This window comes from Sorex fumeus, unplaced genomic scaffold (assembly GCF_029834395.1).
Source record: "Sorex fumeus unplaced genomic scaffold, SorFum_2.1 ptg000058l, whole genome shotgun sequence".
NCBI classification, from domain to species: Eukaryota; Metazoa; Chordata; class Mammalia; order Eulipotyphla; family Soricidae; genus Sorex; species Sorex fumeus.
This window is the reverse complement of record NW_026606115.1, coordinates 21,041,024-21,067,842: the sequence shown is the minus strand read 5'-3', so window position 1 is coordinate 21,067,842 and position 26,819 is coordinate 21,041,024. Positions and strand designations below refer to the sequence as shown.

The 26,819-nt window shown below is 35.4% G+C and overlaps 1 protein-coding gene across 1 annotated transcript in view; it reads left to right on the top strand.

Annotated features, from left to right (window-relative positions):
* The window catches only part of IL1RAPL2 (interleukin 1 receptor accessory protein like 2), a 738,026-nt gene that overhangs the window by 347,969 nt on the left and 363,238 nt on the right, over positions 1-26,819 (top strand). Inside the window, exon 5 of the mRNA XM_056125692.1 lies at positions 24,899-24,973. Coding sequence (XP_055981667.1) covers positions 24,899-24,973 — 75 coding nt within the window. The remainder of the gene's footprint in view (positions 1-24,898; positions 24,974-26,819) is intronic.

Genomic DNA, 26,819 nt, shown 5'->3' with positions numbered 1-26,819 from the left:
ATTATTCATGCATATATCCTCCTAGACTCTTCAATTTGGCATTACATAAGGGTTTGCAAGCTATATAGGTAGCACTGCTGAAAGTCAGAATCAATAATTCAAACAAGTCACCAGTTAAGTGGCTATTTTGTCTCTTGATTCAGAATCAGAATTCTGCATAAACCTAGTAATAATGAGTAAGCCCTCAGAAAATCGACCTTTGTGGGATTGGGCTTCTTGGTGATATTACTTTAGAGTGCCTATTCTCAGATAATTTTAGCTTTTAAATTCAGCTGCTCCTAATTGTCAAGACACTTAGTCAAAACAAGTTTGGAAAATATATGCTTTTAACAGAATTCAATAATATGCAGACTCAAGTTAGCTCAGAGTCACATATTAACAGTATTCTATCTTTTTTTATTTTTCTAAACTAAAAAAAGACTAATTTAAAATTTGTTGACAGTTGAGGTTGAGGTATGTAATATTTCAGCATCATACCCACCCCTAGTGTTAAATACCTTCACCAGTGTTCCATATTTTCTCCTCACCCCCAACCCATGCCCCATCCCACCTGTCAACTTGAAAGACACTTTACAGAGTTTCAGTAGCTGCAGCTTAGATAGCATGTTTTCAGCCTTTTGAGTCTGCTTTGGATATATGCCTAGACCTTTCACCCATATCACCATTATAACTAAAGCCCTTATTCCTGTTTACTTCTTGTTCTCTTTCCCCTCCATTGATTTATTTTCTTCTCTGTCCTCTTTTTTAAACACTGGTGGCAAGGGTGATCTAAGTATTCCCCTTTAGTATAAAACATTTCCTCATCTAATGAGATTTTCTTATATTTCTTTCCTCTCTGACTTACTTAATTCAATATGATATCTTCCAGTTTCAACCAAGTTTCAGAAAATTGCATGATTTCATCATTCCTTGCAGCTGCATAGTATTCCATTGTATATATATATATATATATATATATATATATCACAACTTTATAATCCATTTATCTATCACTGGACACTTAAGTTGATTACATATTTTAGCTATTATGCTGAGTGCAGCAACTGGCAAAGGCAGAGCAATCAGAAATAAATAAATGGGACTACATAAAGTTCAAAGGAATCTGCATTCCAAAAGAAACAGGAACTAAAACTAAAAGACAGCTAACTGAAAGGGAAACTATTGGCATCAAGACATCAGATAAATATTTGATATCCAGAATTTATAAAGTACACACAAAGATAAAAAAAATTTTAAAAATCCTATTAAAATTGGGAGAGAAAGAGAATAAATACTTCTCAGAGGAAGACAGGCAGATGACTAGTATGCCTATGAAAAAATGTTCACCATAATTTATCATCAGAAAAATCAAAATCAAGAGGAAAATGAGATAATATCACACACCAATAAGAATGGCACATATCAAAAATAGTAGGAACAATCTGTTTGGGTGTGAATGTGGTGAAATAGGAATTCTCATCTACTGCTGGTGGGAATGCTGTCTGCTACAAACTGCCAAAAACTGCGTGGGGTGTTTTCAGTAAGTAGAATTCAACTGCTTTATCTTTTGAAGCTAATACATTTTGTCACTGTGACTAGTTTTTAGAAGTGGGAAAGCCTTTCAAAGAGTGCTTTGATTGGTCATGTTATATTAATTGGCTGCAGACATGTGTTTAGAAATCTAACTTAAGGTTGACAAGAATGATAGCTTTCATTTGTATGCAAAAGCTCTAAGTGTCCCTTCAAGACTAATGATGGACTCGTGCTTCATCTATCACTGCTTCTATGTTCTTAAAAAATGACAAGTGGAGAATAAAATAACAGTTCTTTAAAATGTTTTACAAAAGTACCTTGAACAAAATTGTGGTGCCTCAATCATCTTCTCAAAAATGGTCTATTATTTATCATATTACGAAGAATATCATTTCTGTCTTAGTTATTTTGGGTGTTCATAACAAAAATTCATAAGCTTAGTACCTGATAGAAAAAAGAAATTCATTTCTCATAGTTCTGTGTGGTATGAAGTCCAAGATCACTGAACCTGATGACTTGGTGCTAGATAAGAGTCTAATTTCTTGATGAGAGTCACCTTCTATTAATAATTTCATATAAAATATACGACAAAGGTTATATCTAGGCCTTTTTTGAAGGGTTTACACCTGATTGTGCTCAGGGTATATTCCTAGGTGTGTTCTTATGGATCATGTATGGTATTGTTCGGGGGACCATGCAGTGCTGTGAATTAAACTAGACTTCCAACAAAGCTAATCCCATTGAGCCATCTCTCTGGTCCATCACAACCTCTTCTATAATCACAACTTCTCATATAAAATGGCTCTAATCAAGTTCATAAAGATTATTCTCTCATTCCCTAAGCATATTCCAAATAATTTGCTTTCTGATACTATCACATTGGGCATTAGTTTGCAGCATATTTTTGCTCAGGAGTTACAATTATTCATACCATAGGAGTTGGTGTCAGATAAATATTATCTTTTGTTGTTGTTTTGGATCCATCGATGCTTAGAGGTTATTCTTTGCAGTACACTCAGGAATTACTCCTAGGGGTGCCAAAGGAATTATATGAATGGCAGAGATCAAACCAGAGCAGGCTACCCTACCCACTGTACTGTTGCTCCAGCCCAAATATTTTTAATTTTTATGATATAGCCCTTGATGCAAAGAACAATAGAGTATGAATTTATATCCTTTTAGAGTGCAGTATTTAATTTATTGCTTCCATTTTTCATTTGCTTGGGCCTGATGCTTTGAGAAAGTCTGACTTTAATATGAAGACACAGAACAACCATTTCTGTATTCAACATACTCCTCCATAGGTTAAGACTAGATTCCACTACATGTAAGTAATAACCCTACATAACAGGTTTTCAGACACATAAGCATTCATTCTCTCAGGCAAAAGTAATCAGGAGTTAGATTGGTATAGAAAGTTTGAAGAAGTCATCTCCACTTTTACTGTCTTTCTTCCTTTCTATTTTTTAAATGGAACTTCCATTAACAAACAATAAAATGACTGATGGAAATTTGGATATCAACATGATATCCATGGAGCTAGATTAATAAAAATCACAAGGCAAATGTTATGTGTGAAATTAAAAGTATAAAATAAAACATTATAATGGGGAGATTTCTGTTCTCTAAACTTATTTAATCACCAGAATCAGCAGTGGGATTATGTTTAATATATAGATCCCTGTTCTTCTGAGAACCAATGGTTTCCTGCTAGAGGAAATCAGCAATCTGAATTTAATTAGCTCTCAGTCTGATGATCAGGTAATGTATTTTATTTTGATTTCACTAACAATAGATAAACAGCAATAGAAATTTGTATTTCGCTTGCACAAAGTCCCAAGTATGTGTTCCTAATTAAACCTAAATACCTAAGTACCTTCCTTCTTCAAGTTTTATTTCTTTATTTAGCATGTTAATGACAAAGGTCCCAATATTGCATGTATCGAGCTGATGGGAAAAAAATTACATTAAGAAAACTTGGCTTGTGTGGAAGATTTTATGAGCAAGGTCTAGATACGTGAATATCATTTATATTCATATTCCTATTGGCTAGAACTTAGACTCATGGCTACACCTTACAGCAAGAAAGGCTTGTAGAGCTAATATACGTATGTTCCCAGAAAGAAAAGAAACAGATTTTGCTAAATAGCTAGCAATTTTTGTCACAGGATATTTACTGGCTCATCAAAAAATTAGAAGAAACTTACACTAGGTTTAATAATCTTTTATTACTATATTGAAATTCTTAAACAAAGGATGACAATTTTTATTTTTCTCTGGGCTACACAAATTATTTTTCTTATAGTTTGAAAAAATGGCACAGAACATAAGGTTCAGAGAATTATAGCACAGTGGGGAATTTTGGACAGTCTATGTGCATTGCACTTGAGAAATGTTAATTAATGAACAAATGTTGTTGACCACTAGTGAGCCTATCTCAGGCTTCTGTCCTATTCTGCATTTTTTATCAGTGACTTCAATGACATATAATTCATATTTATAACATTTGCAGAGGAAAGGAAGTTGGGAGGGACAGTTAATTCTTTGGAAGATATAATTCTTATTCAAGATCTCAGAAGTTTGGAATGATGAGTTGAAGCTAAACAGATGACATTTAATCAGAAAAAATATGTAAAGTTTTTCACTCAAATCCAAAATTCCAACTGTGAAAGTATAGTCTCGGGATTTTACTTGGCTAAGAGTACAAGTTGTATGATTAGGTTGCCAAAAATGCTAATTCTCCCTTAGTCTTCATCACAGAAAGACAGAATTCAGAGCAATAGAAATGTTGGTTCCAGTGCACTTTAAATGACATATGAATTTATATACTCAGTTTGATTTTGTTATACATGTAGTAATAGACTAGATTTTGTCCCCACCAAAAATTGTAAGATGGTAAAAAGTTTTTAAATACATGTCAATGAAAATACAACAGGCTATTAAAGGATCTTTGAGTGTTTAATCTGGAAAGAGAACAATTGTCAGGACAGTGGGTGAAAAGTAAATAAATCAATCTGTAAATATTTTAAGGTAAAGGCCCTCCCGTTGTTCATAGATTTGCTCGAGCGGGCCCAGTAATGTCTCCATTGGAGACTTTGTTGTTACTGTGTTTGGCATATCGGTGATCTACATAGAAGGTATATTAGTTTATTTTGTGGTATTCCAAAGAGAAAAGACCAACAAATAAACAGTATAAATAATTTATCTTTACATAAAGAAGCAATTAATAGAGTTATTTAGAATTTTAATGATCAGTCATGTGAGTTATTAAGCTGATTGCAGAAGAATTGCCCATGACTAATACTGAGAACTTTTTATACAGAAACATATCTGATAGGAAAAGGACCTTGCTAATTTTAAATCTATAGCACCAATTTTGTTGAAATAGCATAAATTGAACTGGATCTTTTTTTTCAAATGTAGGAGTACTGCTATTTATTGAACTAGATCCTTTTAATATTGTCCTAAACACTGGTTTTTGAGTCAGACTGCCTACATTGAAATATCAGTTCTCCTTCTTTCTATAATGTGATTTGTTGTTGCTTCATTTATTCCTCTGTAATTAAGAGGTAATGATATCATGACCTTAACACATAAAAAGGTTGTAAACATGAAATGAATTGATGCCTACTAAGTATTTTGAACATCCTGACTTATAATGAGTTCTATATAGGCATTATATCATTTTAAATGTACTTGATGATAATTCTTTTTCAGTAAGTGTAGTCATTTAAATACAATTAGATAAATTTACACTAAAACTACAAGACTAAAAAATACAAATTACACTAGACACATGATACAATGCAAAGTTTTTGGGTTTTTTATTAACTTTTTTTCTTTATCGTTTGGGGGCTACACTCAGGAATTACTCCTTGTTTTGTATCTGGGAACACTCCTGAAAGTACTCAGGGGATCATATTTATGTTGGAGATCAAACCTCTGTTGGCTGTATGAAAGGCAAGCACTTTTTTTATCTGTACCATCTCTCACCCCAAGGTACAACATTTTAAAACACTGAAAAAGTAACCAATATATTGGTATATTCTCTCCTCAGGGATATCTAAAAATGCATTAAGAAATCTGCATCTCTGAGATATACCATTGAAAGTTATAACATTAAAAGTATGCAATACCTTATATTACATTGCTTTTCAAATTTTATTAAATCACCATGAGTTACAAAGGTACCCAACTATGTGTCATAGTTGGAATTTTGACAGTGTGTTCCCTCATTGATCTCATGTGCATGTTGGTCATCTCAGAGAAATCACTGTTCATTTTATCTTCCCAATATGTATCTTATATTTTATAGTTTAAAACACACAAGTATTTTATTTGTATTTCATTTGATCCAGATTTCACCAACATTTTAAAGAATAAACCTAGCAATAGAAAAGATAACTGAATTATAAATAACCAGGAGAGAGGTTTAGAACTCAATTCTCTAAAAATTTCTCAGACAGAAATTTTAAAAAGTTCTTAGACAATTTGCTGCATGGAGAATATGCTGCTGTCAGTATGTACATTTGTGGAAGACATTTATTAAGCTGATAAAATGAATTACATCATCTTACCAATAATTCACCAGTTTTGCAACAGAATTGAAATTAACATGGAACTCTAGCCAATAGCCTTAATTTCCTTTTGGTTTTATAAGGGATAGATAAATGAATAAATGAATAAAATTGGTGTTGTAAGCATAATTTGTATTATCCACAAAGATATTATTGAAGCACACATGCTAGTTCATTCAGTTACTTACACGTAAAAAATAGATTTTTAAAAAACTTGTAGGGAAATTAAGCCTTTACTGAGGGAGAAATTGCCATGCAAGTTTTAGATCTGTACTCTATACACAGTGTTGCAATGGTGTTAGGTAGTAGAAAATTGATTATTCAAAGTGAGTGGTACTTTGGCAACCTTAGTGCACCATTTTTACCCTCTTACCATCTCTTCCCTTCTGTACCACTTTTCTTATCTTTTCAGGATTCCACATCTTTTATGAATTCTCTGCACAACTTTAAACTGAATTTACTCTCTAGCTGCAGACACAACTTAATGCCCTCTATATTAGATTGATAATGATTACACTTTATTTAGAATTAATTATAAATTAGGTCTTCACTTTTCACTGTAAAGCATTATCTCACTTAATCCTCATAATAATCTTAAAAAGTAGACATGGTTACCATCCACAGTTACACATTAAAGGATTGGAATCACAAAGGGGTTAAGAAACATGATCAAGGACAGAGGTCAAAGAGCGACAAAGTCAGAATCTAAACTTTAAGTCTTTTTAACCTAGACCCCTCTGCTTTCAACAGCAACATTATAGGGTTTGTGACCTATATAGTGGGTGGCAGATGTTTTTGAAAGTTGGAATAAACTTTTGCTTATAAAATCATAAAATATAAGCAACCATCTGCTCTGAATTAGAGTGAGAACAGACCTGATGCTGATGAATATCACAGATATTTACGAGGTCTGAATGTACATAAGAAAGGCAACAATGAGGAGCTTTTACCATCTTAATAAACAGAAATTGTCCTCAAGAATTTGGCAGTGCCTTTTTCTTTTGGGAATCTGAAACAAAAAGCCTATATGCTGGTGAGCTCTGGCTGTCAGACATTGACAGGGTACAATACATAGACAAATTCTTAAAAATCTGTTTTATGTTTTTAATTTTTATTAGTGAAACACCATGAGGTATAGTTGTAGACTTACGAATTTTTGTGCTTGGGTTTCAGTTATAAAATGATCGAGTACCCATCCCTCCACCAGTGCCCATTCTCCACCACCACTGATCCCAGTATCCTTCCCTCCCATCCCCCCACCCCACCCTGCCTTTGTGGCAGTGCATTCCCTTTTGTTCTCTCTCTCCTTTTGGGTGCTGTGGTTTGCAAAAGAGGCATTAAGTGGAAGTCATGTTTGGTCTATAGTCTACTTTCAGCATGCATCTCCCATTCTGGGAGGATCCTCCCAACACCCTTTATTTGGTGCTCCCTTTTCTACCTGTGCTGCCTTTTTCCATAGCATGTGCAGCTGGCCTCTAAGAGCATATGGGTAGCCTGTTGTGCCAAAATCATTTATTAGACACTGAGACACTGACGCAACAAGATCTATCTTCAGTTTTCATTATGTAACCCCAAGTAAACATACAGGCAGGAGTTTCCTGAAAAACCCTTTGTTCTCTCACAGAGGACGTGACCATTTCTGAACTAAAGTCCATCTATCTAGAATGTTCAGATTTACTGTAGGAAAATCCATGGGAACAGATCAATGTGGCACAAGGCCAAAGCAGCCTTGAATACCTGGGATTCCGTCTGTTCTATAATCTTTAGAGAAACATTTGTCCAGAACAGGGGTTATTAGGTGAGAAGGGGTGAATGCCTAGAACTCTCAGTTGTATTAGACTACACTTGGAATCTTCTCTATTTTAACCAGAAAAGATTAAAATAATATCCACTATTCTGACAAATCATTGCCTGCTTTTGGTATTCAAAGACTGTTTAATTAGCCACAGGGGTGGGTTGGAATGGGGGAGCAGGGGTGGGAGGGATGGTGGGAGCATTGGAGGTGGGGAATGGGCACCGGTGGAGGGATGGGTACTCAATCATTGTATAACTGAAACCCAAGCACAAAAATTTGTAAGTCTACAACTGTACCTCATGGTGTTTCACTAATAAAAATTTTTTAAAAAAGACTGTTTAATCAGAAATAGTAGATTCTCCTGAGCAGAAGTTGTAATTTCTTGAAAAAATTTAAGACAAGGTAAATTTTAATGATATCTGAGGAAATGCTTGACCTATCAGAAAATATAGGGTCATTAACAAATTCCACAGTAGAGATGTTTATGAGGATGTTTCAGAAGGGCAAGTCAGACTGGTTTAGAAGACTTTGATTCTATTTAGAAAATTTCTGAGCATCCATATTTCACTTTCTAGAGACAATAATTTTCCTTACTAGCCTAGCTGAGCTTAATGAGATAATCACTGGAAGGAGAAAGTACTTTATAAGTCCAGTTGAGTTTTTCCTCTTTGATTCATCTGCATTCCATAATCATATCTTGAAATCACCTAGCTTTCATTTTTCTCCTTGGAACTGTTAATAGTCATAATTTGCTTCATTTGAAAATCAATGTTTTGCATCATAGGTCATCAACTTATATTTGATTAATTAAATTAGGATTCATCAGTATTACAAAGATAGGGAATAAACTTATAAAACTTCCAGAGGACTCCCGTAATTTGGGAAATTAATAAAGATTTCTAAGTTAACGTTCTGAATTCAGTAATGAAAATGGCAAGCAAATGGCTTTATTTTCAGATACTTTTCATAATTGAAAAACTACTGTATTATTTAGCTAACTTAAAGTACTAATTCATGCTGATTATAGAATAATACGGGAGATGAGATCACAGCATAATCATTTTATTAGATATATTATGGAGAAGAGATCACAACTTTAATGTTAGATAACATAGGTTTGAGTCTGAAAACATTATTTTCCTAAAAACTGAAACATTGATAATAACAGAACTTTTCTCAGGAATATGGTGAGGATTAAGTGATATTTGTAGACTACAGAAATTGAATTAGGGAACTAAGTTTAAACCCTAGTGTTGGATATTAGTAACTGTGCATCCTTAAGTGAGCAATTTAACTTCCCAGAACCTCAATTTTCATATATGCAAAATATGAAATACTGTTCTGCTGACAATATATTTATTCAGTAGCAGACCACTTATACCACGGGGATACTATATGCATTTCTGGAATACACACTATGACAGTAAGACAAAGATAAAGTCACCTATTTCTCAGAATTTTTCTTTTTTGTTTAGTGATATAGTTTTTTCAATTATGAACAGTTCTCGAAAATGGGCCAGGGGAGATCATATAATGAGTAAGAAGCTTACCTTGCATGTAGCCATCTTGAATTCAACACCCAGAAACTCACATTTCCTGAATAAAGCCATAAGTCATCTCTGAGTACAGAGTGAGGAGTACACCAGCATTGCTTGTGTTGAGTGTGGTTCCAAAACAAAAAAACAATAAAGTAAAATTTTCTGATATGCAAACCTGACATAAGGAATAGTAGAGAGAAAAGGAGATGTGATTGCCATAATATTTAATTTCTAGCTCAGACCCCTAATTAAATAAGCAATTATGTTAGAATGGTTTGAATTAGGAGAACAATTTCTTCCTGAGTTCTAAACACCGTATCCTGTTTAATGTTCAACAGAAAATACTGAAGATTTATGAAAGTATTTATGTCATAAAAATATTCTAAAATGTTGGGGGTATGGTAGCTCCAGCAGGTCAACCTGTACCTGTGGGGTGAGTGCATCAATAACCTAATGGTGCCTTCAGGCTTCCTGATACCCCAACATTGCCACTGTGCCTATGGCCAGACCCCAACAACTTGGGACCAAGTTTGCCAAGAAATAAAATGGCCAAAATTAGGTATATGGGAGCCACACCCACAAACCACCTCTGGCTCAGCTATACAAGATCATTTATTGGCCTTATTTCAGAGACCCATAGATAAATTTTGAAAGAGATTAAAAGACACAGTTAATCTCAAACCTGCATATGGCTGAATAGACTGGGGTAAATTGGAGAGAGGCGGGTTGGCCTGGTGGCCGGCCCAAGCAGAGGTCCCAGCAGCCACTTGCTTCCACAATCTAAAATTGCCGCCATCTCCCCTTCCTAATTCCCCTTCCTGTTTCAGGATGAACCTCACCAAGATATAATCTGCTGAACATTCTGGTGTGTGTGTTTTGTGATGGAAATCTCCAGGCTTTCTCAGAGTTGTGGTGGCTACCTCCCCACACTTTCCAATACACATGGAAGAACTAGCAGTAACCCCTACGAACCAACTCCAGCACCACTCTGTAAGCTCTACTGCCAGTCTTGCTTCAGAGACCCCTAAATAAATCTCAAAAGAGATAAAAAGCTGCAGAAAAGCTCAGACCCGTGTATGGCTGAACAAAGCAGGGTAAATTCGAGGGGGTTGGGTTGTCCTGTGCCCGCCCAAGTAGAGCGCCCGGAAGCCACTTGCTTCCACAATCCAAAATCACTGCCATACCCTACCCCCAGCCTGAGTTCACTGTCTCAGGATGGACTTTACCAAGATATAATCTGCTTAAAATTTTGTAATATGGATCTTAGAGCACCAATAGCCCTGACCCAGAGACACAGCAGCAAGTCCTGGAAAACACCACACAACCAGAGATATCTTTGGGCCCCTTACCGAGTCAATTTCATTGGGGTACCCCAGATGGAGCAGGGCCAGTCTCCCTGCCTACTCTAGATGGAACCCCAAGGACCAAGAACTTCCACAAGCAAGGTCCAGGTATGTAGGTTTCAGACTGAATCTCCAGGCTGTGTGGTGGCAGAGGACCTGGACTGTCCCTCCCTGAGTCCGGTCCCACCCAGCAGACTGGCTGTTATGCTCACAATTTGCCTACAGTTGCCATCTTACCTCACCAACAGCCCTGGCCAAGAGACTCCCAATTGAATCCCAAAATGGATTAGTGTCATACAGAGATGTCTCTGGAACCCAACCATTTACAATCTAGAAATTTGCATTTACAATCGGGGCCACGCAAGCTCTCATGATATTCAAAATGAGCAAGGTTAATAAACTATCTAGCGTCTGCCCCTGGCATGTAAGCTTGAATGATGGTGGGAAATTTCGAACAAACCATAATGCTTCAAATTAGAGAAAGAGTATTGGGGAAGTTGTCTGCCATAGAGGCACAGTGAGGACTGGGATGTGTGTGGTGGAAAATATGCACTGGTGGAGGGATGGTTTTCCATCATTGTATGGCTGAATCTCAAACATGAAAGTTTTGTAACTCTCTCTCGTGGTGATACAATTAAAAAAAAGTAATGTGGAATCCATGCCCAATTCAATCAGATCAATCAGTGGCTGAACAAATAGCACTGTCTTCCCATTGTTCATTGATTTGCTCGAGCGGGCACAGTAACGTCTCCATTGTGAGACTTCTTGTTACTGTGTTTGGCATACTGAATACTCTCGGTAGCTTGCCAGGCTCTCTGAGAGGGGCGGAGGAATTGAACCTGGCGTGGCTAGGCTGGCTGCTGCTGTGCTATCACTCCACTCCTATATTATTTTTTTTTAAAAATAAGCGATTTGTATTTTTTCACTGATCAAAACTTGAGTATTTTAGTGACTAAATATATTATTCAATTTCCTTTCAGAAAAAATATTCTAAAATGAGAATTACATATCACTGTTGTACTACTCATTAGGGGCAATTAATGTATACAAATAGGTGAAATTTCTTGTGATATTTTTCATTTCCTTCATCTTTTGTTTCACAAGATATTTGAATGACAAGCTATGAAGGCCTAGTTAATTCAACAGCCATAAATAAGTAAATTACCAAGCTGGAAACAGAAGTATTAATGCCTGCTCATTTACTCAAATTATTTTTATGGACTTTGGTTTCAAACATAAAAATGATGTCTATATCCATAAACTGATTTGACTGAGATCAGAACCATAAACAAAAGTCTGTTTTATAAAGATACAACATATACAATGTATGCAGTTGTTCCATATGGCAGTCATGACAGCATATTTATCTGCTTTAAATTGCATATTGCATTATGTTTGATAATGTCTAGTAGCATTTGTAGGCAGTATAGTAGCCCACAATGATGTCCATATCCCATATGTTAGAAATGTTAGATTATACAGAAAATGCAAATTAGGATTGCCAGTGTAATTATAGTTGTTAATAACCTGACTTTAAAATAGAGAAATTATCCTGAATTATACATATGAGCCCGGTATATAATCACAAGGGTTCCTAAAAGTAAAGGAAGGAGACAAATGAGGTGGTTGTAGTTGTGTAATATGAGAAAGCCATGATATGCTATTTCTGGTTTTGATGGTATAAGGAGGCCAAGCACCAAAAGATGTGGGAAGTCACTAGAATCTGAAAAGAAAAGGTAATATATTCTGTCTTAGGATCTCTTAAAATGATCAGTTTAAATGATCTCTTAAAATGATAGTTTAATTTTAACTATTCATGTCTGCATCAAATAATTGACTTCCCACACCAGACAACTGACTTCCCAAACTAAAGATGATGATAAATATGTTGTTTTAATCACTGTTAATGATTACTTGTTACACCCAAACAATTACCACTTTTTGTTATTTACTGCCACTATTTATTCATACATGTCAATCATACAAGATTACACCTTTTTAATGATGCCACATATTCTCTAGACTTTGTTTACATTACCAGTCTCAATACACTGTTTATCAGATTGCCTTCTATAATAGATATATAAGTTTTTATTTTATAAAATAATGGAAATGCCAAATAATCCAAAATATAATTTTAATGCTCTTTTTTGACATGAAAAATTGTGTGAGTACAGCTAAGGTAATTAGTCACTTCATCCTCAAAGTCTATTAATTCAGTAAAATATATTGCTTTTTGGTGATGCTTATATGTAACCAGGATGAATTTTAGGTTAAGATAAAAATAATACCTCAAATAATAAATTAAGAGAGAGAAATGGCAGTACAGGATACTGGTTACAACCTGAGATTCAAGAAATATATATATATATATATATATATATATATATAATCACTGTCACTGTCCTCCAGTTGTTCATCAATTTGCTCGAGCAGGCCCAGTAATGTCACCATTATGAGATGACTTGTTGGTAATATTAGAATCCACATCATACATTGTTTTAAAATTTTGAGGGAATGAATGTTAAAGTTTTGGTGATGGAATGAATGCTGAATCAGTGTTATCCTGGATACAATGAGATTATTGTACTTCAATTCAAGAATTCTAATCTTCTGCTTTATTAGTAAAATGTAATTTGGTGTTCAGCAAATCATTTAAGTTTCTGCTTTATATGTTCTTCATCTGTCAAAATAGCCAGATGAATTAAGCCGCTAAGAGTTTGTCTAGCTCTAAAATGATCTATCCTTGAGTATTTTGTATTCTTAGTTATTACTATCTGTGTCATATTTCTATAATATGATAATTGCATAATTGAATGTTTTGATATAATTTAAATATACATCTACCTCAAATTAAAAGGGTTATATATGGGTATAGACATACACATGCTTGAATATATATATATATATATTAAAATATATCAGCTAAAAACTAATGTTGTGTGCTACCATTTTTGTGGGACCACACCTGGTTGTGCTCTGTGCTTATTTCTGGCTCTGTGTTCAGGAATCACTCCTGGTGGGGCTTCAGGAGCCATATGGGATATTATGGATTAAACCTGGGCCGGCTATGTGCAAGGCAAGTGCCCTACCTGCTATACTATCCCTTCAGTCTAAATGCTACCATTTGTATGTGAAATATTAAAAAAATAAACCGGTAGAAATAGCAGAGTTATTGTCAGGGTCTGGGGATGTAAGAAATGAGATTTTGGTGAAAAAGTAAAAGCTTACAGTTTTACAATGACTAAGTTTTTGGAATATTATGAACAGTATCACGGATGTAGTATACAATATCCACATTTATAATTAAAAGTAATTAAGAGGTTAGACCTTAAAACTTTTCACCACATCACTGTATTACTGTCACCCCATTGTTCATCGATTTCCTCGAGCAGGCACCAGTAACGTCTCCATTTGTTCTAGCCTGAGATTTTAGCAAGTGCCACATTGGAGGCTCTTTCAGGGTCAGGGGAATGAGACCCATCATTGTTACTGGGTTTTGGCATATTGAATACGCCACTGGGAGCTTGCCAGACTCTGCCGTGCGGGCAGGATACTCTCAGTAGCCTGTCGTGTTCTCCAATAGTGAGAACTAGATACAATTGGTACAATGAAACTGAGTTATAAATATTTTTTGGAATATAAGTGTATAAAATCAACATACTATGTGCCTTAAACTTGTACAATATTTAATGTCAATTATATTCTATTAAAAGCAGACTCAAAAATTGAGCCACCTTCTATTTTTAACCTCTCATATTTATTTTATATTTTTATCCCAAATTCTAAGTAATTTTTTAACATTTTTAGATTTTAAAAATAATTATTTTATATTTTATTATATTTTATTACTTTATATTTTATCCCAAATTCTATTGTGAGTTATTACTTTGATAATATAATATACGAAATGTGTTAAACATCACCAATATAAGCATTTAGGAGCTTCTGTTTTAGAGAGAGAAGACAAAATGCTAATTGAGGAGGAAAAGGACAGAGTACAGAAAATGCAACCTCTATGAGTGAAGGAAAAAAATCCAGACCAACATAACCTCTGTTTAATTTTCCATTTCCCCCAAGGTTGTTTTCTTTTCAAGTTTGAAGAGGTTGTTTTATGTCTGGCAGATTTGTGCTGAGTAAACATTCTTCTCTCCAGAGAAAGGCCCTGTGTCAAATGGCATTTAGAAGAACTGCCCTGCCTCTAGAGTAAAGCTTTCCCAAATCTCACGCATTGTTCACAACTCGAATATTAGTAAAAATAAATATGAAATGTTGAGGAAAGTCTACCTCAGAGTAACCTCTCAGTAGTCCTGACCAGTACCTCCCTCAAAACACATTTATTGAACTACAAGAGAGATCCCAGATCTTCAGCCAGATGTGTAGAACAGTTGCCATGGGGCCCTAAATTTAGAAAGACAATTGCCGAGTAATTGGACCAGAAATGACAAGGCAAATTAGCATCTGCCTATAAAAGGATAACTTATTAATTTGTAGAAATATTTCACTTTAAGTTCTATGCTAAACAGAGGGAAATAACTTCCAATGGCTTAAATGGGCACTGAAGTTGTTGTTTTCTTTTTTTAAATGTAACTAAAATGTGTTGGTATTAAATGGACTTTCATGATATGAATATGGTTTTTGCTCTATAACTCAGTAGTTCTCAATAATTTCTCTTTCAAAATCACACACCAGGAACATGAGCCCTTACCACATTTCAAGGTCACTTGCTAAAGGAAATTATTATTAATGAACAGAAAGGAAGTTTGGGGAAAATCATAGCACAAAATTAAACCACCAATAACTTGAAAACAAATTTCCAAGTGACTCTGGGAATCAGTGGCCTTATATTTCTCATTACTCCACGGGTCCTGTTTTAAAATTTGTCTTAGCCACATGATGTAAAATTTTACATTATTATCAATGATAGGGTTCAAACATTCAAAATTCCAATACCACACCTTCTAGCAGAGTGATAGTTTCCCTCCACTGTTATATTCAAAACCCTCTTCCCCACCTTACAATCCCCACCCCCAATCTCCAAGTCTTATTATCCAGGTAAATTTCAGGCTGTAGACCAGTTCTGAGATTCTGTTGCATGTGGCCATTTGCTATTCTATTACTCTGTTGTCTTATCCCACACATGGGAGAAATAATTTTGTATCTGTCTCTCATTCTGGCTGACTTCAACTAGGCATGATACCTTCCAGTTATAACCACAAAGCAGAAAATTCATGATTTTTTTCCTTTTCCTATAGCCTAGTTTTATCCTGTTGTGTATATATGCCATAGTTTCTTTATCTAGTGATCTATTCTTGGACACAAAGATTGTTTCCAGACTTTGGCTATTGTATACTTCACTTGATCACTTGACTTCCCGTTAATCATCGATTTGCTCGAGCAGGCGCCAGTAACGTCTCCATTTGTCCCTGTCGCGTGCTAGTGTAGCCCAATGGCGTCTGTTCGCTCTAGGAACATAAAGAGCCTCAAACAGATCGTTAATGATCTTGATGAAGAAGTCTGACCATCTGGTAGGTGGGCGGCCACGCGGTCTTTTGACATCCCGTGGAATCCAGTCAGTAACAGCCCTAGTCCAGTGGTCGTCTTTAAATCTCATTACCTGACCAGCCCATCTGATTTTTGACACCTTGGCAAATGAGACAGCATCCCTGATTCTTGATCGTCGACGGATGTTGGAACTCCGGATTCTTTCTCTCATTTGAGTGAAACGTGATATTCCAAGCATAGCTCTTTCAATTCCTCTTTGGGAGACCCGAATAGCATAGCGTTCTCATCCTCTTTACCTAGGGCCCTACATATTGTATACAGTGTTGCCATAAGTATGGTAGCATGAATTTTTTTTACTTGAAGTTTTGGGGCCCTTGGAGGAGATGCTTAGAGGTGGAATTGCTGAATCATATAGAAGCTCAATTTTTAGTTTTTTCATAAGGGTCCATATGGTTTTCTACAAAGGTTGAACCTATAAGCATTCCCACCAGCAGTGGTTGAAAGTTTCTATTTTCCCACATTGATGCCAATTCTAGGTGTTTTCATTCTCTGTGTTGTGAATAAGTCTCACTGTTGTGAGGTGATATTTTTTTAATTTTCATTTCCCTGATCAATAATACAGGGCATTTTTCCTTATGTCTCTTGATCATCTGTATGTCTTCTTTGTAAAATGTACTTTCCATTTCTTCTTCCCATTTGATGATGGAGTTGGTTGATATTTTTCTTTTTAAATTTTTTAAGAGATTTTTTTATCTTGGAAATTAACCCTTTGTCAGGTGGGTGGTGGGCGAAAATCTTCTCCCAGTGTGTGGATGGTATATTTTCTGATTATTGTGACAGGAATACCTAGAAAATAAATATTTTATCTGAATTAAGTTAATAAATATTAAGTGCTAGTCTTTATCCTCTTATTAAATATGGTGATATTCAGAACTTCGTGAGAAAAATGTTACAAATTAATTGATTTAGTGCTTAGTCAATGAAGATAACAGCAAGCTGAAGGAAAACAAGATTCATTTTCTTGAAGTCCTGCAATTTACAACATTGTTAATCACAAAGGTTAGAGCTTCATATTCAGGATTCATGTATCCAAGTTTCTAACATCATACCCTCAACAAATGTGTTTTTTTCCTCCACCTTTCTCTCTGGGCCAACCAAACTCTGTCCCTTCAACTTGATAAGTCTAGTTGTATAAGCAAATTTTGTATTTTAATATGCAGTGATGTAATTTTAAAATTAGAATATGCATCAGCTTTTCCTCCTAAGTAGTAGAGAAATAGTTCATAATAATGCTGGTTGAAACTTTGAGAAAAATAACATTTTGTGTCTTTACCAACTTCTAACATTTAGAGATAATCAATCAAAAGATAAGTACTTAGGCGAGGAGTCAAAAGTGTCCCAAGTTCATAGTAAACGATAAATTCCAAAGGCATTTTTGTAGCCTATTTTGTATGTGAGTATCTCAAAGCAGTTTAGAGAAGAAATGCCTTTGAAGTGGAGTACATAAAATGAGGATGCTTAGAGCAAAGGATACAGATGTCCAGGATCAGAATGGTCTTTATATAATTGGAAGACTAAATTAATATTAAATATGGATTAAATAATAATATTTATAGTGTATTTTATGTATTTTATGAAGATTTTGTAAAGGAACTGAACCAGTGGGAAAAGAACTACTAGTAATAACGTATCCTAAATATAAGCTATGTATAATATATATGACTTTCAGTTCACTAAGTGGCCTATAAAATGTAAGCATCATTATTCAGAATAAGAAAGCCTATGTAGTTAATTAAGAGAATATTTTTCCCAAGAGTAATTGTGCTTATGGTATTTCCAGTATCCAGTCATTTTTGGATTCTTTGATTCCTGAAATCTTGAAACTAGTTTTGTTAGGCTTGGCTAATATCCCTTCATAATTAAAGGGGGCATTTAAGGATATTAACATGATAGCTGGCTTTTTCTAGTTCTAATTTGCTTAGTAAGGACCTAAATTTTGTTTTTACACTTTGAGAATATTCCCAAGGCTTCTTTCCCAATATCCTCAATTTAATCTTAACATCAAAATAATATGTGGCACATATGAAAATGGGCATATCGAGGCTAAAGGACTGCTGTTGTTCTGTTTAGTTTTCGTGATTTTTGAGGGAAGAACCAGTAAACACTTACTAACAATGAAAAAAGTCAGTGATTACGGGCTTGAGAATATTTTGGCATTTAAAATATCGCGTTTTTAATCAAACAAACACATTGCCAGAGAGTGACCCTGTGTGGCCAAGGCCAAATCAAAGCTCAAATTCAGGTAATTCCAGCAATATCATGCACAACCAGAAATGTTATTTACATAGAATCTAATGCATATTGTCAAAGAGCCAGCAGATAATATAGAGTAGGGAATGTTCATATCACTTAGCATTATTTTTTTCTTCACATCAGGAATCTAAATTTCCGTGAAACAGTTTTGCTCCACAATTGATATTTACTAATATCTGGAGATATTGTTGATTGTGACATCTGGGGAAGAGTAATATTAAAATTTAGTGAACAGAGTAAAGGAATTCAACTAAGCATACTTAAATGCACCAGACAACCACACACAACTTAGAATTCTCTGGCACTGAAAATTAATTGTGCTGAGGTTTTGAAATATTTTTAGGAGATTTATCATCATCTCAAGATACCATCTTGGCTAGGATTGAAACTCAAAGCATTTGGCTCCACTTTCCTTGGATTCTGAATCTTGATAAAAAGTGATCAAAGAACAAAATTCTTCGGACAGCATAGCTGAACTACTTATTAAATAAATGTAAAACCTGTTGAAGTAATTCAATCCAATGATGTGATTAATATGAAGTTATTTAATCCCCTCTGCCTATAATTCTAACCTAGCCTGGTTTATTTCTTTTCTCTAAATTTGGTTCCCCAGACTTCCTGTCCACTCTTGAGATATCTAACAATTTCTTTTTTTTTGCTTAAATTTGCAAGTTTGTTTCTGTTCACTGTAAACTAAGAATACTACAGGAGCACTTGTTTTTACAGAAAAATGCTATGAGGAAGTTTATTTCGTGATTGTGTTTATATGTTATACGGTGTCAGGCACTATCTTAATTACTGGGTTCTGAGACTAGATCTTCGGCTTCTGGGAGCTTAGAAAATCTACTTATAAAGATTAAACACACCCTATAAAGTGAAGTTTAATTTGTATACAAAGCAGTATGTGCTCTGAACAAAACGAATAGGTCAAAGAAATAGTAAATGCTTTAGAACTTCTAAGAGGAAAGGTTAACTTAGATTGTTATAAAGGAAAGCCAGTATAGAAGATGTAGGATTTAAACTGGCTTTTGGAAGAGATAGGAAATGGGGTGGTGAAAAGGAAAAGTAAGGTCTCAGAAAAACATTATGAGTAGCATGATGAAATCAGACAGAAATCACCTCAGAATCTTGTTTTACTAGTCAAAAATTACTGGACTTTGGGTACAGTATTTTTAAAAAGTATTGCATAACATTAACTTAAAGCAGTGCCAACCACATAGTAGATACAAAATAAGTGGTAACTACCATTATTTTTTCTAAGCTTAGGGAAAGGTTTTTTTTTTTTTTTTTTTTTTTTTTTTTTTCTTTTTGGGTCACACCTAGCGATGCACAGGAGTTACTCCTGGCTTTGCACTCAGGAATCACTCCTGGCGGTGCTCAGGGGACCATAAGGGATGCTGGGAATCGAACTTGGGTCGGCCGCATGCAAGGCAGATGCCCTACTCGCTGTGCTATTGCTCCAGCCCCAGGGAAAGGTTTTAAGGTAAGAAAAAGAGTTAGAAATTAAGTCAATGCATTAGTGGGGCAAATGATGTAAATGATTTAACTATAGTACTCAAAATATAGAAGAAAGTTGGTGAAAAGGAAGGCAATATTTGGGAGACAGGTTATGAATGCCTTATTTATATTCTTTCGGGTGGCAGGTTCCGATTCATCCTTATAAATAAAGGATATATTCGTAAAGGTAAAGGTAAAGGCCCTCCCGTTGATCGTCGATTTGCTCGAGCGGGCCCAGTAACGTCTCCATTGGAGATTTTGTTGTTACTGTGTCTGGCATATCGAATACGACACGGGGAGCTTGCCAGGCTCTGCCGTGCGGGCAAGATACTCTCGGTAGCTTGCTGGGCTCTCCGAGAGGGGCGGAGGAATCGAACTCGGGTTGGCCATGTTGGCCGCTTGTAAGGCGAACGCCCTACCTCTGTGCTATCGCTCCAGCCCATATTTTAAATTTTATTTCAGAGACAGAGTGGTAGTAAAGGTACGGTGCTTGTCTAGCATGTGATTAACCTGGATTTGACCCCCTACACCACATATTGTTCCCTGAGACAGCAAGGGGTGGTTCTCGAGCATAGAGCCTGGAGTAAGCACTGAGGACAATTAGGTGGGTCCCCCCAAAATACCAATAAAATTCATCTCAACATTGCTTTGAGTGTATTTTGAGGGATCCATTTAATTTCTCTTAATTTACATAATTTAAAATTGCTTAATTAATAGAAATTAATGAATAACTTCATGACAATAGCCATATAATTCATACATTAAGTCCCTTTTCATCAAAATGTCCTTTTAATCTTTCTACCTATTTATCTAGCACATTCATTTAAATAAAAAACAAATAGCAGAGAACAATTAAATTTGTAGTAATAGTATATAATGGCAATGGAGTCAAATAAACAGATTTATTTGATCAAAAATTAAATCTAATGATTTATTACACTCAGTTCATGAAAATCAAATAATCCTTTCACTCAAAATAATCAATCTGTATGTACAGGCATGCACAACCTTTTTCTCCAGTATAAAAGAAAGAGCTAATTTGAACATTCTCCTCAGGAAAATGTCAAAGGCAGGGAGGAAAGCAAACAGTAACAGTAACTTCACTAGTACCATAAGACTACTGTCACAGTATGCTCAGTAGAGTGATTATATCTAAGGTTAATTAAGCATAAGCAGCTATAGAGGAAAAGATACAGGAGACATTGCAAACTGTTAATCAGCGCCAAACTGCATTCCTTGCTCCCATTCCTTCAATCAAAACATGAAGCTTGAGAAGCAAATACAAAGACTCTCTCAGACCTCAATTAGACCCACTAGAGACCCAGAATAAGTTTCTAAAAAATGGAAAATCTCCATTTTGTAGTGCAGGGGACATGATATTGACAGGTTTAGATTTCTTTTCTCAAACAGTAACTGAATTTTAAATGAGAAGAGAAACCATTAAGGTAAAATAATAAAGACATGAGCTCTTCTGCTCATGAAAGCATAAGGTGCTAATCTGCAAATGCTTTAATTATGCTGGATGCTTATAAATATTTCTCTGAGCTGGTCCAAATGAACTGCTGTAGTTACTGCTTTTTCATAATTGTTCTTTACTACTTGGCAATTTTGAAGCATAAATATATATTGGAATTTTATGAGGCACCATGACTATACAACCCAATGGGTTGTGTTGGGGTAAGTATAAGTTCATCCATTTTCATTCATGTAGTTATGAATGAAAGGTGGAGAGGGGATGTATATGTGTTCACTGTCCTACAGTTATCATGTTCCACCTGTCTCTATGCCATAATAACTCCCATTGACTTAGGAATATTAACCAAATTAATGAGAGTATAGTTAAAGAGCTAAAAAATATTGACTCCCTACTGAACATATATCTATGATTTATATCTGTATCTGTCTTCCTATTCATCTTGAAAATGGGGACTTTTGGTCACAGGGAACACCAAATGGTTTCATTTAACGTCATCTTTAATTTGGTCACAATTGTAATTGTCCTCCTTAACTTCCAAGGTCATTGTGTAGACCACATGACAAAACGGATCTGTAAGCTGTGAAAATTATAAATTACCTGTAAATGTAAGATTCTTAAACTCATTAATGTTGGTAAGTATAATTTCAGGATTTGACATTTAGCAGTAAAAAAATCAGAATAAATAAATCCAGAGTTCACAACAAGTGGTAAATTGGAGGATAATTATTTCAATTTCATATAGAGTAAAGTAACGTGAGATACCTATCTTTTGATGTGAAATATATTATTTTCATTTATTTTCACCCATCACATTTCATTTAATTTATTTGTAGGCAAGGCATATTTGAAAATATTGTTAATAGTTTTTAGCAGGGTAAATATCTATAATCTGGGTGAGTGAATCAATTTTTATAACTCATTCTACAAGGTAAAGGTAAAGGCCCTCCCGTTGATCGAGCGGGCCCAGTAACGTCTCCATTGGAGGCTGGGCTCTCCGAGAGGGACGGAGGAATTGAACTCGGGTTGGCCATGTTGGCCATGTTGGCCGCTTGTAAGGCGAACACCCTACCCGCTGTGCTATATAGCTATATATTTAGAAATTAATTATATAGCTATATAGCACAGAGGGTAGGGTGTTCGCCTTACAAGCGGCCAACATGGCCGACCCAAGTTCGATTCCTCCGCCCCTCTCAGAGAGCCTGGCAAGCTACCGAGAGTATTGGATATGCCAGACAGAGTAACAACAAAGTCTCCAATGGAGACGTTACTGGGCCCGCTCGAGCAAATCGACGATCAACGGGAGGGCCTTTACCTTTTATTCTACAAGGAACCTAAATGGCATTTGATAAATAAATTATGGTGAATTGTGTATTAATTTTTATTTTATTGTGATTTAATACATAGTACATTAATGCTATTTAAAATGTAACAAAGATATGCAATAAAAATCAAATCAGGGGCTGGAGCAATAGCACAGCAGGTAGGGCGTTCGCCTTGCATGTGGCTGACCCAGGTTTGATTACCAGCATCCCATATGGTCCCCTGAGCACTGCCAGGAGTAATTCCTGAGTGCATGAGCCAGGAGTAATCCCTGTGCATCAGCAGGTATGATCCCAAAAGCAAAAAATGAGAAAAAACTGAAATCTTCTTATACCTGCAGATACCATCCTATACCATATTCCCCAATTATTCTCAGCCACCTAGATCCTTTCCTCTTTTTCTAAGGAAAAGACTATTACAACTTTCACATTTCCCTATACTAGATAAGAGTCCAGTTACATTGTTGAAGCAATACTTCAGTACAAAACAATGTACAGGAATTTAAGACATAAATAATCACTGTCACTTTCACTGTCATCCCATTGTTCATCGATTTGCTCTAGTGGGCCCAGTAACATCTCCGTTGTGAGACTTGTTGTTTCTGTGTTTGACATATCCAACACGTCACAGGTACCTTGCCAGGCTTTGCCATGCAGGCGAGATACTCCGGGTTGCTTGCTGGGCTCTCTGACAGGGACAGAGGATTCGAAACTGGGTCAGCCAGGCTGGCTGCGTGCAAGGCAAATGACCTACAGCTGTGATAAGTTGCCATAATGTATCGTGCAATTGTATGCCAAGTTAAGTCATTTATTACCTCTAGATGCTTATCATATTTGTCTCATCCCCACCCCAGCTTTCACTACTTTTAATCATTTTTCCTCCACTGCAGTAGTGTTACCACATTCTCTTAGCTGATTTTTTTGGCCCATGCTATACATCAAGTGACTGATTTTTAGATAGCAATTTCCTTGAACCTTTTGTTGTTATCATTTCAAGAATCGTCAATAGCCTTCTAGCCTACTATATCATGTCTAAACTTTTCTGTGTTTCTCGGGTTCTTCTCGAAGTGTATGTCATCTTATTTGCCTTGTTTTATTTCCAGGCATTCTATATCATGTACAATTTCCCCTTCACCCTACCTTACATGACTCCTTTTCAACAGATTATTCTCACTTACATTATACTTATTAAATTCTACCAGTGTTCTATTTATATTTTAATCTTTCCTCCAATTCTTCCTTATTTTCAGCTTTTTTCAAAGCTTCTCTACTTCTTATGGTCTGTATGGAAATTCATATCATTCATAAAATTTTCCTTGACCTTGTCAGCCAATATTTATTGCTTTTTTCTCCATTCATATAGCTTTTTTTGTTAAAACACTATAATAATTTTTAAAAAGTGTATTATTTCATGTTTAACTCTTTATTTGGATGGGTTAAATGTGTTATTATATCCTTGGATTGTAAATTAAGGGAGAGAATAAAGACTTCTTTCCTTTCTTTTTTTAGACGTTCACATGGAACTTGGTAGACAAAAAGTTTTCAATTATGATTTGGATTATTTGTTGTAAAGAAGATGTCAATGGTTTATTATATTATGTTTGGAGTTTATCAGGAGAATGAGGGATAATTCTGAACTATAGACAGTTCAGTCTAACTCAGAAGAAATATTTAACCTCATAAATTAATTATGGAGACTTATTTTTGGTAATTATACTTCTAATATCTACATTTTTATTCTAACATCTTATAAGAAAATGCAAATCACTCATTTGTCTGATTATTTTGGAAAGTGATTTGTCAAAATTACCTATTTATGTGAATCAATGATGCTCAAAATGTGCTTATAAATGTATATTCTGTGGATAGCATAGCAGTTCAAATAGAACTATCAGAAATATCATCCAATAAATGTTTACATACCATCAAGTCTACAAAGAGTAAATATTATACACAATGGAACATTTGTTATCTTGTAATTTATCTCAATTTTTCAATTACCTTCTTTCATTTCTTTTCTAGCTTTGCTCACAGACAAGCCCCCAAAGCCATTGTTCCCCATGGAGAATCAGCCAAGTGTTATAGATGTCCAGCTGGGTAAGTTGCCTTTTGGGAATAATAGAACATAAACTTGCTTTCTGTTAACAGATGCAGAAAATCACATAAATCAGGAAAGGTTTGTAGCTACTGTTATTACATGCAAATCAATTTGTGTCTGCTCATTTATATCTCTGGAATTCTCAGCACAATTGTAGTTTAAGGAAATGAGTTTGCATTACATTAAGGAGTAGTAGTACTAATTGGTTACACTGGGTATTAAGTGTACTGTAGGACAGAGCTTTTTAACTCTGATTGATAGATGCTCAGATGTCTTACATTGGCAATCGCTGCAGTAAACTTTTCATGCTTGTCAGTAATAAATTTTATTTAGAAAATATTAACTCCCGGAGAACAAGTACTTTTGAAAATAAAAGTGTTATTCAGCACATCCTTTAAAATTATTTGGTCATATAGTTTCAATGGCACAAACTGGAAATTTTATAACTTGTTTCTAGGTTGAGATCTTGAATATTTATGAATCTCATAAATTATTTGGTGCTAGGAAACTGAAAAGTAGATTTATGGGTAGTAACGTCTTATACAGACTTAAATAAAGGACATATGGAGCCTCTCTCTCTCTCTCTCTCTCTCTCTCTCTCTCTGGGTAAATACTTGGAACCATATCATTCTGTACTAGGGCTTATTCCTCTGCTCCAATGTTATATATTTCTGGTGGTACTAGGATATCACATCAGTTCTGGGGGTGGAACTGGTCATGGCAGGGCATCATTCCTGTTACACTATCTGATCTGCCACTAAATAAAATTTTAAGTCTGCTGTTACTAATCCTGTCTTTCGAGTATTCTAAAATAGAAATAGAGTGACTTATTAGTTTCTCATTTAAATTGTTACCTATCGAGGTTAAAGATACAAAATGGTGTTAAGGCACTTGCCTTGCATGGAGCAGCTCCACTTTAAATCCTGGTATCACAAAATTCCCCCAAGCTCTGCCTGGGTAACTCTTAGCACAGACATTGTGTGGTCTCCTCAAATGAACTGTCACTTTTAATCTAACTAATGTTCTTTAACATCTGTAAAAAATTTTTTGAGGTTAAATCTTACTGATTTTTTTAATTCTGAGAATTTCTTCAGTTCTGCAAAAAAGGAAATGAATAAATATGCTGGAACTTTATTAGTTTCCTTTTGTGTATGCTTTTTAGTGAAATATGAGACCATAATAATATCTACCAATTCTATTGACAAGAAAGATAAATTGTTCCCAAAATTTAATTGGATTTTTTGAGGTGTTATGCCTCAATATTTTTATCTTTTTAATTTACCTCAAAAGAGTAGGGACTTATATTTATCTTGAAAATAAGTGACTGAAATTGAATTACTAAAAACTTAACTGTCACTGTCCTCCCATTGTTCATCGGTTTGCTCGAGCGGGCTCAGTAACATCTCCATTGTGAGACTTGTTGTTACTATGTTTGGCATATTGACTATGTCACGGGTAGTTTGCCAGGCTTTGCCGTGTGGGAGAGATACTCTCGGTAGCTTGCCAAGCTTTCCGAGAGGGGCAGAGGAATCAAATCCGGCTTGGCCGGGCTGGCTGCACCCAAGGCAAACGCTCTACCGCTGTGCTATCGCTCCAGCCCACTAAAAAGCTTATTTTTCTAAAATTAAATGTTGCACATTAGGACTTAGAAGTAGTTTAGCAGTTGTCTTGCACCTAGGTTCGAATTTTGGCGTTAAATTCATTCCACCTAGGTTTGATTCCTGAGCACTTTCTGACTGGCCCATATCTTATAGTCCCCACCAAAACAGGGCCTGACAAGCACAGGACCCGTTTGCCCTAGCATTGAGATGCTTGTCCCACTGAAAGTACGTTCTGGTGTAGACT